Below are 15,457 nucleotides of genomic sequence, written 5' to 3'. Positions count from 1 at the left end.
ATGGCACCCACTCACTCTCAAAAGTGTTCTGGCTTATATGATAAATTATATGGTGATTTTAGGCTAGTAAGTCACTCTCAAAACTTCAACTCTTTTTCTTAGAGTCGTGAGAAGCCTTGGAGGGCTTGGTCAAAACTGGGTCAAGAGAAGACTTAGGTTTTATTAGGATCACTGTCTTCTGGGTTGAGAATGAACTATTGGGATGGAGTGGCAGTGGCAAGGGTGAAAACAGGAACTAGCACATGCAGGGTAGCCAGAACTGAGTTGTTTGACTTGAAGCCACACAGCTCACTAAGGGTACAATGGGACTAGGATCCATTCTTATGACTTCTAATCTGGTGTTCTTTTAAATCTGCCCAGTTTCTCTATTGGTTTAAATTTGAGGACAAATGGAATGCCTTAGCAGCTCTTTTTCAATCGATTAGACCTCCTGCTCAATGGCACCACCCAGCTGCTGCTTCTTTATACTGTGAGAAATAGATGTGAAACACCCCCTCCCCACCCAATCTGTAATCAGCTCATTTTGAGTGCATCAAACAGGATTTTCTTAGGCCTTTCTCTTGAACTTCTGTATTTACACTTTTGGCTCATGTGACCTCTTCAGAATAATGAACTCCATATGCTCAGGGTATGCTTATTAACTCATGAGTATGTGATATAAGCTAATGTTAGATAGAGCCTAAGTACAGATGTCAACCTACATTTTATGCCTGCTTAAATAGAAGTGTAAGTATTAGCAGGAATTAAATGGACTCCCACAGGTGTAAATATGTCTATGGAAGGAATCCTTCAGTTTTGCTTGTATGTATTTCAGCTTGATTCTTATTTTATTTTTATAGGAATTAACTTCAATTTTTGTTCATTGCTTTCTTTAGAGTGTCTAACTTGGAGGAAGAACACAAGCCTTGATTACGCACTTACAGTTAACAGTTGAATATGCAGAATGCACGCAAGTGGTTGAGATGCATGTACACATAGATTCTGTTGTAACTATGTCCTTGAGATGAAAACTTCTATGGTTTGGGGGTGTGGTGTGTATAAACACATTTACAGACACACTATTTTAAGTAACCTGTAGGTCCATGGGGAGTTTCCCAGACAGTGAAATTAAAATTTGTGTTCTTTCTATTAGCTACTATTATCATTCAACCAGCAACTTTAGCATCTGACAGGGAAAACATATTGGCACCTAATGTATGCATTGTATCTCTCCTGGTAATAAAGTAGAGGAAGAAGCTAACTCTCAGGGCACATGGCATTTGTAAGAAATGAACAGATTCAATGTTACTTTTTATAAGAAATATGTGATGTGATGTAAGATGGTCTTTACTGTCTATGTTTGATTATATTTCTGTTAGACATACACACTTGAGATTAAGGGTTTTTTTTTTTTTTTTTCTTCTTGCCTTCAAGTGACCATCCCATTTTCAAAATCCTTTATTCCATATGCTAAACCAAATCTAGTGGATTATTTTAGAGGCTCTTCCTGTCCAACAGGGTAGCAGTTAGCAACCTATAAGAAATGCCATGTGGGGATTCTGCCCAATTTGGAGTGTGAGAAGGTGGGCAGACATGCTGTTAGTACCCATGCCTGGATGTAAAAGAAGCAATAAAAATCACCATGGAATGTAGAGCACTCGAGGAGAGAAAGAGAAAAAAGAGGGGAAAAAGTTGTTTGAAAGTGGGTTTTCCCTATGGCTGACTCATGTTAATGTTTGGTAGAAATCAACACAATACTGTAATGCAATTATCCTTATTAAAAAAAAAAATGAATGAAGCAAAAAAAAAAGTGGGATTTAACAACCTTTTTAGCAAAGACTCAGACCACTCAGAGCAGACATGTGCAATAAACAATTAGTGAAGTAATATCTGTCCAGTGTAAAGTGGTCTTTTAAAAAATTGAAAACTTCAAATTCTATTTCAGGGGTTTAATCTGAATTGTTATTTTTTATTTCATAAAAACTTTTTTCTTTATTTTGAATTCAGCTTCTTGCAAATCTTGAATCAAACTTTATACATCAAAACCGACTTTGTTACATTTAAATGTTTTGTCTTTTTGTGCGTGAAACAGAGGTACAGAACTTTATGTATGGTGATTCAGGAAGGGGACTCCTATGGTCAGTTGTATTCCTTATTTAAGCCCCTGAATCTATCATAAAATTCACTTTCTTTTGTAATTATTTCAACTCCTGGTAGTGTCTAGTGGAACAAATAATCCAAAATAGTGGATAATCCAAAAATGTCATTTATATTTGGCTTCAGAACACATTACCAGATGTTACTCTAGCCGATTTCCCTTCTTAATTAGGCCTCACTTAAAGTAGGAGTTAATTTTGTCTTCATTAGCTGCTTCCAAATCAGCAGTATGGGGCAGGAAGGAAACCTAAATCTTGCTGGGAATTTGGGAGGAAGGTGGCCCAGTGCTGAGATTCGGCTGTAGATCGTGCTCAAAGAATGGAGTTCAAATATGGCTAATCAAGATGATGGGCATATACACCAGAGATGTTTATTGAGCAACTTCTTTAAGAATTCTAAGACTTCTATCAACTGTTTGTGTTTTTTTCTCATGAGTGCAGAAAATTCTGTAATAGAAATTTGCCAGATAATAACCCAAAATTTTATATAGTAAAAAAGTGGAGGTTCAGAGAGGTTAAGTGACCTTTCATACAGATTGATCTTGGGGTAAACAGTAGTGCCTAAGGAACCGAAACTGATTAGTGAATGATAAGAAGACACCACTGTTTCCTTCTTATTGATGATTTAAATAATAAGGAAGAGTGAATTCTCCTGGCCTAATTCACATTAAGAGTGTTAAGATAATGAAGCTGTGATTAAATGGCTATTAAACTATTTTTATCAAACAGAGATCAAGCAAGTGTGAGAATCTGGGGACGCAGAGTGTAATTGCAATTCTACAAGATGTGGAAAAAATTACTATCCTAAGCAGGGCATGGTCCTTCCAAAATAGCCTGCATTAAAAATATTCAGGATACCTCATGCAGTTTTCACTCTGTGTTTCTCCCTTCAGGTGTCAGGATCTCAGAGTCCCTCATCTCCTCCTTAATTTAGTGGATTTATTCACTCTGTGTGCAGTTGGGTGAGTTGAATGCATTGTCTGCCCCACCATGTATAACTGGTTGAAAGATCCTTTTGCCAACCGCTCACAAAAGAACAAGACCTAGATATTATATACTGGATCCCAGATTTCAATCTTGAGGTGACTTGGGACATGCAAGGGGGCAGAATCTACCTTTTTTCAACCGTACCTTTTGAATTATATCACACTTAGTGCAATTCATATAGGGGCCTGCAATCCCAAAGAGAAGAAATGAACTTTCTGGCTTAATTGACTGCTCTGAACAACCATTTATTAATGACACAGGATTGTTTCAGATTTGGGTGTGTGTGTGTGTGCACTTACTCAGTCGTGTCTGACTCTTCATTGTGGCTTGATTGCCTCACACTTGCCTATTTCCCATTTTTATGTCTGCCTTTCTGCCCTGCACTGAGACTGAGCTGTTCGTGCAACTGTAGATCACCACCCAGTTGGTGATCTGCTTTCTCTTTTTCTCCTCTTTGCTTTTCTTGCCTTTAGTTATGTGGAACTAATCCGTATATTTTTTTTTATAAAAACAGTGGAAGTGGAAGTATTAGTCCCTCAGTTGTGTCCGACTCTTCATGAGCTCATGGACGGTAGCCCACCAGGCTCCTCTGTCCATGGGATTCTCCAGGCAAGAATACTGTAGTGGGTTGCTATTCCCTCTTCCAGGGGATCTTCCCTATCCATAGATTGAATCATGCAGGCAGATTCTTTACCGCTGAGCCACTAGGCAGCTCGATACTGAAGCAATAATGGAAAGCAACATTAATTGTTTAACAGAGTTCTTTTTGTCACATGCATTGCCTTCTCTGGGTATTCAGTTGTTGAAACTCACGTCAAAGTAATTGAAATTGTCAGAATAAGGTATAATGTCCACTCAACTTTACATGTTCAAATAATCTGTTGAGCTTCAACACAAAAGTGTCATTAAATCTTCTTCCTAGTCTGCTCTGATGAAAGAAAACAGAATTTGAAATCACAGCATTCTTTTCTTTCTTAATTCAAGAACAACTCTATCAAAACAGTCTTAGAGCACCTCTCTGAGTAACACATATACACAGATGGTAAGAAAATGAAAATGTTTAATAATTATTTCTAATGGACATTGACTATAGTGATTACAGTCCCACTTTTCCATACTGATTTAAGACTAGCCTACTCACTTAGCATACCTCAACACACACACACACACACACACACACACACACACAAATACACAATGCCAGTCTTTCATTCCACAAACTCTTCCCTCCCATTGTGGTTTCAGAAGAGAGGAAAATTTAAATAGCTGGTGGTTTAATCATGTCTTGTAAATTAATTATGACATTATCAAGCTCCAGTATTTCTGCCATTGAATTTGGTGTACATTCACCCAGGCTTATTAAAGAAATTGGAGAAAAGTAGTTAATTTAAGTGTTCTTTGTCATTTTGACTTGATTGGAATTATCATGGTTTGTTTACATGAGGGATAGAACTAAGATGCTATTGTATTATGTGATTGAAAGCAAATAGGGGCTTGTAGTATTGCTGGGAAGTCAAACACAAAATGTAAATCGGAGTAAACAAACTACTCATTTATTGGTAAACATGCTTAACTATTTTTGCCTAAGGTCTTTTTGAACTTCAGTGAAATAAGCCTTTATGGAAGCTGGGTTATCTGGAAAAAATGTCCAATTTATTTATTTAAACTGTGTGTGTGTGTGTGGTTGTGTGTATGTGCGTGTGTGTGTGTGTGTGTGTGTAAGCATGTCTGGTATGTTTGAGACATTTTCAAAGACTATATTTATTAGATAATATGGAGATATTTATATTAATGTAAATCTGATGATTTTGAGATGATTTTAAGTAATATATTTCATTTAAATATAAGTTTTATTCAGAATAGTTCAATAACCTGAATTTGGTTTTTGGTACATGAGGGAATCTAAGTTAAAATTAAAAGGGAGAGATTGGCATCTTTGGATACCAGATAATGATCCCCACAGAAAATAGGGGCAGATTATTTCATGATCTTTATTAAGGTTGTGTGGACAGAGGCCAGAAGAGTTGAGGGTGAGGGGGATGCTCAATAAAGTCTTTCTACTCAACTGAGCAATTTGGATTCTAAAGAATTGATCAATTTATGGAAGGAAGTGGTGCCTTTTTGAAGTTTACATGTCACGCCTTCTGGTTAGAATTTACCTCCTGCACTACAGTCTAAAGACTCATAGAACTGTCACTCTACCCTGCGTGTCTCAAACCACTTAACTCACAACGTCAAGTCCAGGGGCATTAAGGAAATGGAAACAAGTGTTAAAAATGCCGAATAAACTCTACCATGAGCATATATTGCTCTTCTTGGCTTCTTGAATCCAAAAGAGAAAGAGGTTCATAGTTTTCCTCCTGGATGGAGACTCATCAGTAATGAGGGAAAACAATTTTTATATAAAATAGAATGTATACGTGAGAAAGGCCTGCCTAATTTCTCTAGTAATACAATTTGATTTTCTGATTAGCTGTCTTGTTCTGTGATTCTTGTAATTTTGTCAGGTCAATTAACTGGAGTTCGGTGCTAGCGAGAAAGGAAGTATGGGCACTGCTGGCTTCATTAGATGGCAGCAGCTTAGGTGCATTTTGTAATAGAATCTGTGTGGGATAATTGAGCTGATATTGTTAATGTCATAGTGTATAGAACTTAAAAAATGACTTAAGAAGCAGGTCAGATTGGACAACATGAAGTGCTTAAAGAAGAAAAGGAAAATAATCTACACAATATATATTTTTTGCAAAAAAAACGCAGATCAGTGAATTACTCAGCAAGTAATCAATGACTTACTGTATTGGATGCCCAGCATTGGCATTGGTTGCCCAGGTACACAAGAATATAGTTCATTGCCCTATCGACAAGGTGTATAAGCTCCAGTTTGGAAGATCTTGAGGTGGTTTTTTGTTGTTGTTGTTGTTGTTTTCTTTTTACAGAGTGCTGAAATAAACAAATATTATCTTTTATAACATGTTGTTTACAGGTTCTTTCCTTCCATTGATGGGTTCTCAAAGGGGCAGAGTTTTGTCTTATTTCTCTTTGTGTCTCCAACACCTAGCATGACCCTGACATATAGTAGGTGTTCAAAAATGTTTGTGCAATAAATAACTGAAAATCAGCTTTGCAAGGATGTGTTGGTGGGAATGAGTGTAGCAGGTGGGAAAATGAGTTCAATTTATATTTGCAAGAGCCCCTGTTGGAAGGAACATTGCCCTAGAAAGTACCCTTGGTCTTAAGAAATGAATGTGTTTGAGATATGCTACAAATAAGACCCTACTTAGTGACTGGCCAGGTAAAGAGGATTCAGGGTAGTTCCAGAGTTAAGGATCTGTAGAATTATTATACAAACCCAGAAAGTCAAGAGAAACAGCAAGTTTGTTTTTTTTTTTTTCCCCCAAGAAAAATCCTTAGTTTGAATTTTGAGACAAGGAACCTCTTATCAGGTAGAAATGTCCAGTAGGCAATTATAGATTTATGACTAAAGTTGAGGAAGATGTCAAGGAGAGAAATAAATGACTGTGGAGTGTTCAGTGATGAAATTATAAATGAAACCATGGAAGTATGTAGTTTCTCTTGGTATACTTTGAGTTTCTGGCAGTGTTTGAACAGAGAATTATCTAAACATTTTGATGCTTATGCTATACAGGAGACGGAAACACTATCGAAGCACTGTCTGAAGCTGCGGTAGATAATGGATAAAACACTCTCAAGCCCTGAGGTTCTCTAAATCTTCTCTTTTAGTTAAGAAAATAAGACATAAATATGGGAAAAATGACTGTGAACAAGACAGAATCACATTTAGCATTATTAATACAGACATAATAAATAAGTAAATTAGAAAGCTCAACAATCAGAGATTGATCCAGTAGAGGTATTACTTGATTGTATGATTCAGACTAAAAGGGAGTTTGGAATTTGAGGAGGACATGATTTTTGTGTTATGGCATAAATGTTCCAAATTTCATGTATCATGTACTCATTTGGTTAAACATATTCAGTCTATGCTGATTAATAGATTACTCATCTCCCAGTGTCAACTCACTCATGTCTTCCTCTGTTTTACTGTCTTTGCAGAAGATAGATGAAGAGAATGAGGCAAACTTGCTAGCAGTCCTCACAGAGACACTGGACAGTCTCCCTGTGGATGAAGACGGATTGCCCTCATTTGATGCACTGACAGATGGAGATGTGACCACCGAGAATGAGGCTAGTCCTTCCTCCATGCCTGACGGCACCCCTCCGCCTCAGGAGGCAGAAGAGCCGTCTCTAGTAAGAACCCTTCCTACTGTTTAACAGGAATTGGAGTTGCCTCTGGCTACCCGCTGCATGGGTATGATGTAGTAACAATAAGGTTTGGATTTTTCATTTAGACTGATGCCAAAATAATCCCCAAGCACACTCAGAGTTGCAAATTCTGTGATTCCCTGTTGAAAACTGTTGACAATACAGACTTTGTGTGGTCTTACTGCAGCTTTTTGAAACTATCTTTTGCTGTTTATTTGTAGGTTTTGATGTCTTAGTATTATTTATGTTTATGGTTAGAAACTTCAAAAATGTAGATGACTAAAAGAATAGACAGAAAGTTCACCTGTAATTTCAAATAGCTTCTAATATCAAAAAGGATCAAAATCTCCTCTTGTTTTAAGATGTATCATGAGCATGTTCGGGAATTTTAAATAGATGCATAGTTTTGAATGGTTGCATAGTATTTTATTGTTCAGAGATGAACCAATTCATTAAGCAATCCCTTATGGTTGGTTATTTAGTCTTTTTCCTATTTTTTTTCATGATCATAAATTGCATGATAATTGATATATTTGTAGTTTTATTCTCATGCATATTATTTTAGAAATAGAGGGTAGATCAAAGAACATGCAATATTTTAAGGCTTTGCATCCATAATTCTTATGAAGATTGGAAAATAATAGCACATTTGCAACCTAAGTTTCCCAAATTTATGGTAGGCAATGAAGAGTGGATTTGTTAGCAATGAAGAGTGAATTTTCTTTTCAAGGCAGAGCTCAACCAGGATTTTATTAGTTCTAAGACACAGTTTACCTTCTCAGCTATGGTAGCCATTTGTCACTTGCCATAAATCTGATGTAAGAGCACATAATGTAAATTATGAAATGTCATTCTGCAAACTTTAATAATGTGCTTTGGCCTGCCTTATAGTTGTTGTTTCTCTCCCATCTCAGTTTTTAAATGTTAAAAGCATTCCATATAAAGCTATGAGACTCTATTTATATTCCTTTGCATTTTGAGATTTCTGGTCTGGAGGAGACTGTCTTATAAACAATGATAACATATGTATCTCCCAATTTTTCTTTGTGTCAGTGGCACTGGCTTTGCTCTCTAGTGCTCTGATTTCTTTATAATAATCCCCAATCATTTCCATCCACACCATGGTTTCAACTGGGAGGGGTTGTTGACTCAGAGTCATACTGCGTGTCCCAGCAGGGAGGTCCTGGAAGGCCAGTGAATCAAATGAAGAGACAGAGGTCAAGAGAGAGGAAATGTTTTGCCTAAGCCAAAACCCACATCTCCTGATCTACAGTCCAGGACTCTACCTTCTTAAAAATCCTTTTTAGCGAAACTTGCTCTTTTAGCCCAAATATTATTTGAATCAGTAGTGTTTTATGCTTATTTGAAAAACATGATTCAAAGCATCACAGAATCTTTCATTTATTGGTATTTGAATCATTTGGGTTATTGAGGGGAAAATGCACACACACCCCCCTAGCCTTGATTTATCAAAGCAGCTTTTCTCACCTCATAGGTATTTGGAATCTTTTTAGGAAGATTCTTTTGCCTTGTTTTATCTAAAGAAAAACTAAGGTAGACACAGCTAAGTTTTAAATGTGGCAAACAGTAATACTTTCACAATTGGTAGTGTAATACCCATTTTTCTAATTTTTAAAAAATTAGTTTCCTTTACTGCTGTTGTGCTAAGGTGTTCTGTGATTAGAGTGAATCCATTTTTGTAATTATAATTAACTTTAAGATTAAAGTTTTAGTAGCTTATTCTCATGCTTAAAAGATGCCTAACTTTTCTCGCTTTCCCTCCTTCTGGATATGTTTCTAGCTTAAGAAGCTCTTACTGGCACCAGCCAACACTCAGCTAAGTTATAATGAATGCAGTGGCCTCAGTACCCAGAACCATGCAAACCATAATCACAGGATCAGAACAAACCCTGCAGTTGTTAAGGTACAATTGTAAAGTTTTTTAATACAGGAGGGGAAGTCACAAGGAGGTTTTGCTTAAAGCTATAAACAATAGGATTCTATGTATTAATTCAGCTGGAATCCTGCAGAGACTTCATAATGGTGAAACATTATAAAATGGGTCTCCAAAAGCAGTAGTCTAGCTATTTGAAACTAGGAAGAGTTCACTGATGCTTTGTCTTTGGACAATTGAAATGCAAGTTCTACCATCTGTTACTTCATGCCTATTTTATTAATACATGCAGCAGCGTGGGCTACAATAAAGTTTGCTGATAGGTTGGTATCATCTATGAGTGTCTTTAAGATGCTGCAGTGCCATTTTGCCAGCTGTCTAACCTGAGAAAGATTGCTCAGGAATCACCGCAAAAGATCTATCTCTGCCATTAATTGGATGGAATGCTGGCAATGACATAATTCAGTTAGCGGGCTGTATTAAACAATGTTTGTCTTGCCATTCACTGTGAGTGAAAACGGAGCGTTAAGGGGTACTTAAGAGAATTGTGAATACTGGGCTCTGGCAATCAGTGGCAAATTAAGGTTTAAGCCAGCTTTTTTTTTTTTTTTTATTCACAGTAAAGGCGCTGTAGGGTCTTGTTAGTTACATGTTGCTGAGTAGGAACATTGAAATGTAGGAGAAATGAAATAAAAAGCTGTATAAATGTCATTTAGGAATTTTAAATGTAATTTTCTTTCCTTGTTCTGCAAACAATTATTCACAGCTCATAGATCTAGTACACTTAGACTGAACACTTCATTGAAAATCTCATCTCTTCAGAAAACCTATATCCATTTTGATAAGGTTCAGTTCACTAATTTTCCCTTTCTTTATGCCTTGTTTTTAAGACCGAGAATTCATGGAGCAATAAAGCGAAGAGCATTTGTCAACAGCAAAAGCCACAAAGACGTCCATGCTCAGAGCTTCTCAAGTATCTGACCACAAATGATGACCCTCCTCACACCAAACCCACAGAGAACCGGAACAGCAGCAGAGACAAATGCACCTCCAAAAAGAAGGCCCACACACAATCGCAGACACAACATCTACAAGGTAGGCTGGACCCCTGAACACCCACTGCTGGTAAGGGTGGTGAGGGCAGAGCAAACCTGCTCCAGGCTGAGGACACCCAAACTTCAGGCTTCTGTTCCATCGGTGTCTCTCTTGACAGAGAGTTCAACACCTTATGATAGGAGGAAAAATAAATCCTTCCTTGAACATATCCTATTCAGCTGAAATGCAGCCCAATTCACAATCACCAAAAGGCTCCTGAAATAATAGCCAGGTTGTGGGAGATGGGGTGCAGAGGGAATTGCAACATCAGGTGTGGTTTGTAGGAATCTCTGAATTGCTGAGATAACTGAAGTTCTGAGCAAGCTGGGCTAACCAATTCATGAAAAAGCTTTTATTTTTTTCTCTTCCAATAATGGGGGAAAAAATGAGGTACTGTTGATTGCTGTTTATACTTTAAGAAATAGCAAATAGTACTTAGGCAGTCACTCCCAGTTATGATGTACATTCTATTTTTAGACTACATGGCGTACTCACACATTTTATTTTGTAAGTATCAATTTGGAAATTCCTGGATATTTCAAATTTTTTCTTTCTATTTAAAAATATATTGCTTATATACTAAACATCTGGGTTGACTTCTATTGTCCCCATACGTTACTGAAAAGCTGATGCTCCTGAGCAGATCAGGGTGATTTGGGGAAAATTTCTGTTGGCAAATATAAAATTTTCTTTATTTTTGGTGTCTTCCCTAAAAGTATTCTAGTTGTAGAGGCCCAAAGAGAGCTCATAGAAAGTTGCTGTTCCTTTAATATATTTAACTTCCACGTTATCTGTTCCTCTGACTTTGTAGTGGAAGTAGACACATTCTAAAATAGCAATTATAAACATCCACCTCTTTTTCTTCCTTCTGTTTCCCCAATTCCCCTTCCAGCTGCAGAGTGGTAGCCCCTGATCCCTGTTTTGAACCATGATTATTTCATACAGGTATGCTGTTGCTGCTGCTTTTAATACATCTTTTCTTTCCCAGTGTTTTGAATTTCCCTCTCTCATTCCTACTTCACCATAAGCCTGGGATTTTCATATTCTTTTAATATTTTTAATTGGCTCTTAATTAGGTTTTCCCTGGTGGATATCTTGAAATCACTGTCCATCCCTTTCTATCAGTTCAAGGAAATATACTTATCAAAATGAACCATAGTCTCTTAGCTTGCTTCTCCCTGATTGGCTTCTCAAACGCACGCACTGGAACAGTTTTCTTAGCTCAGGACCAACTGTGCTGTGGGATTCTAGGCCCTGAATTGAAGGACTTTCTGGACTAGTCTCTGCCTGGTCCTGGTCCTGGTCATGCATTCATTTTCTAGAGCTGAATTTGAAGCCGCAAACTTGCTACAACCCTTTAGTGAGTGAACCTAGTCCAGCAGCACATGCTCTGAAGTGTGTGTGGGGTTTTCTGTTGTTTCCTTTTTTTTTCTTTTGTCCAGTTGGTCCTTTTGGATTTTGAGGGTTTTAAAACTTTGTCAATCCATGCACCACTAAATATTACTGTAATCTGTTACAAACCATGGCAGTGAGAAATTAAATTGGCCTTTGAAGGACATATTCTTTGGATGAGACCTGCTGTATGTAGGTTTTTTTTTTTTATAAGGTATATTTCTGTGGTGTGGCAGCAAAAGTGTAGCTAGCTCAGAGCAGAACAAAGCTTATTAACCAAAAAAAAAAAAAAAAATTCCTGTAGTTACTTAAGGTCTAAAAGAAAACAAACATGTAGCTATGGCTGATTGTTTAAAAACCAATAGGATATAAATGCTGAGTTTCAGGGGATATTTATGATTCAGAATTTTAATATAGAACATATATGAATGATTAGAGACAATAGCTAAGAGAACTTTCTGAGGTTTCCTTACTGAATGTATTGTCATTTTTTCACGCTAGCTTCACGTGTGCTCTCTGTACTGTTGCGCATCAAGCTTACTTCCTTAGTATAATGGTCTGGACTTTGGCAATTGTGGGGGCCCATTTGTTCTTTTAATGCAATCATTCATTCATCAAAAATATCATAATCTCCATGAAAAAGATTCATTCCTGTCCTCAAGGATCTCAGAGTCCCTGGTCTTCCAGTCATTGGAACAGTGTGGTTAAACTTTCAATAAACCAAGTCAGCACTTGGTAGTTTTTGTAAGTGTGGGCTTATTTTGGGGTTGGATTCTTGAAGCTATATCCTTGCTGTGGCCCTCATCTGCTGGTTGCATTTTGTCTCATGACATATGACCACTTCCTGTCCATCTCCTTCCATTGCCATAGGCTTTACTTGTTCCCACCTATCAGAATTTTGGGAATCTTCCTTTGAACATTACCCTAAACCCTGAAAACTGAAATTTCAGCAACTTAGTTACAATGCACATCATTGTGAGACAGCACATAGTTCATACCTGGTGATATTTGTGTAGAACCTGTATAGGTCATCTTAATTATTCATTGAGCACCAGAGAAGTTGGTAAAGTTCCTTCATAAATGTGTTCTTTTTGAATGGCTCTTTATATCAGATATACTAAAAAATTAATGTCAAATCAGTTTGTTTATTGGTATATCTGAAAAAGCCGATCAATCAGCGCACCTAATTTGCGTTAGCTTCATATTTCTGGATGCGCACTGGATAGATGATAAACACGCAGTTGCTTGAAAATGAATTTTAAATCTACAAATTAAATATGTAAATCCTATTTGTCCAAGTAAAGTATCTAATTTCAACCTAATTTAGACATAAATAATATTTTCACATTTCAAGGGACCTTAATTACTGAGGTTGATTAATTTGTTTTAATATCTACTGAATACAATTCTTTTTGATAATAGGAGAAGGAAAACATATTCTGGGCCCAACTCTGCCAGTAACTAGTTTTATGGCCCTGGAAATATCATTAAGCATCTTAGGTCTCAAGTTTTTCATCCATAAAATAAGAAAGTTTATTCTAAAGACCTTTTTGGTTTCAAGTCCATGATTTTCATTACATAAATGACTACCTCTTGACCTTTTGAAAGTAGTTATTTTAATGAGAAAAAATGACAAAACCTACATACATATAAATATATCTTTATAGATAAGCGTATATATATATATACACACACACATAATATGTGGATGTATACCCCAAGTACGTTTCTCACCAGTTTTCTCCTCCTCCTGTTCAAAATACAAGACTGCCAAGGAGAAGCAATTGAAATTTTGGAGTGAGAAGATTCTTACTCCACCCTTCATAATTGGGAAATGCCTCCTGTAGGAGGTAAGACTCAGGAAACATCAAAAGAAGTAGATGAGCTCTCTTTGCAAATCTATAGGTCTCTCAACTGATAAACATTATTTTTACTTTAGTTGTCTATCAGATTTGGGGATCTGAACCCTTTTAAACTATTTGGGTCAGTGTTTATAATTTGTCATGTTCTCTCAATTAATTTTCAGCAAATAGAATGGTTATTGAGGGAGTTTGGCCTCATAGAAATAACCTATTCTCAAAGATAGATATAAAATTATACATTTTAGGAGAAAAATCAACTGAATATTCATAACGTTCTGTCGTCTTGTAGTTACTCTGCTGTTTTCGTGTCTAAACAAACCGTGTACTATATTCCAAATTAAAATAGAAAACATTATTTTTCTCTGATGGTCTTATGCAAATTTTGTATTCTTAACAGTGATGCTACATTTTGGGGAAAATTCTGTTTTCATATGTTTTCAAATGATAGTTTACTGATGCAAATGTTGTTTGGAATTTGTTTTAGCATAATGGACTGTTGTCTGACTTTGATCCAATATTCAGGGATTTCCTTACTTTAGTTTTCCTGTTTCCAGTTTCCAACTTGACTGTTGTAGAAACAAACCAAATCAGAAAAACACTCAATATTTCATAATTAGTTTCCTTTTTTTTCCTTTAGCCAAACCAACAACTTTATCTCTTCCTCTGACCCCAGAGTCACCAAAGTAAGTATTAAGAAATGTAACCATTTTCAGAAAGGGAAGGGGGTTCTAATACATTTGGCTACAGCAACTCCATTTCAGTTTGTTTTTATAAATGTGCCATATCTTCCAGTGACCCCAAGGGTTCCCCATTTGAGAACAAGACTATTGAACGAACCTTAAGTGTGGAACTCTCTGGAACTGCAGGTAAGCCTTACATTTCATTTGGACCTTTTTGAACGGATGAGTGTGTATGTGAAATGTATATTAAACGAGTATAGTCTCTATGCAATTAATGAAATTAACTAAGAGTATAAACAACATTGAACAAGAAATTATCTATAAATATTTTCAGTTGTTTATTTTTTTTAAGAGGAGACATTTACTGTTTGTCAGACTTGGGCCAGACTCTCTGATGTATATTACTGATTTGGATCCACAAATAAACCTCCTCCCACTTAAGACACTAAAACTTGAGTAGGAGGAGAAATGAACACTTATTGGTCTTCCACTCAATAAATATGTCAAGCATATATGTCATTTTAGCTAATTTCACAAGAACCTCATGAAGATGGTAGTGTTTTTGTTTTTGTTTTTTAAGATGAGGAAATAAGGTTCAGAGATGTTAAGTAACTTGCCCAAGATCACAGAGCTAGAAAGCAAAGAGCAAAGGTTTGAACTCAGGTTTACTTGAAATATGTTCTTACTGTTTATTATACTTAATAGTATAATTCTCTCTTATATATGATACTGTTTTTATGTCTTTTCAGTAAAGGAGAAAAATGAAAATATGCCCATTCACCAAAACAAAATGTTCTTATATATTTTAAACAAGAGCAATTTCCTTCACCATTTGGACTTCTGAATTTATTTGGCCAGTCTTACTCCACATCCTGAAGAGGAAGAAGCTTTAAAAACTTGAACTAACCCCTAAGAGACTTACAAATCCAAACAGTTCCTAGGCAGACATCTGAGTGGGGTGCAAATGGTACCTTTGCAGTAAGAACTTAGGTTTAGGTACTTGAACCTCACTAGAAAGTGAATCTTAGGATGTCTAAACAAGAAGTTCCTAGGCTCTGGCCATTGCTGATAAGGCTAAAGGAACAGTAAGTTAAACAAGATGCTTTCAACCAGAACTGTGGTGCCTAC

At 36.5% G+C, this 15,457-nt stretch overlaps 1 protein-coding gene across 12 annotated transcripts in view; it reads left to right on the top strand.

Moving 5' to 3' along the window:
- The window catches only part of PPARGC1A (PPARG coactivator 1 alpha), a 718,583-nt gene that overhangs the window by 669,714 nt on the left and 33,412 nt on the right, over positions 1–15,457 (top strand). For all 12 annotated transcript variants that reach the window (XR_009736941.1, XM_061419795.1, XM_061419799.1 and 9 more), the window contains 5 exons: positions 7,197–7,391; positions 9,208–9,330; positions 10,191–10,395; positions 14,287–14,332; positions 14,442–14,515. Coding sequence is in view for 11 of the 12 variants with exons in the window: in XM_061419795.1 (XP_061275779.1) it covers positions 7,197–7,391; positions 9,208–9,330; positions 10,191–10,395; positions 14,287–14,332; positions 14,442–14,515 (643 nt within the window). In the remaining variant the exon portion in view is untranslated. The remainder of the gene's footprint in view (positions 1–7,196; positions 7,392–9,207; positions 9,331–10,190; positions 10,396–14,286; positions 14,333–14,441; positions 14,516–15,457) is intronic.

This window comes from Bos javanicus, chromosome 6 (assembly GCF_032452875.1).
Source record: "Bos javanicus breed banteng chromosome 6, ARS-OSU_banteng_1.0, whole genome shotgun sequence".
NCBI lineage: Eukaryota > Metazoa > Chordata > Mammalia > Artiodactyla > Bovidae > Bos > Bos javanicus.
The sequence above is the reverse complement of the archived record's forward strand: the minus strand, read 5'-3'. Positions and strand labels throughout refer to the sequence as shown.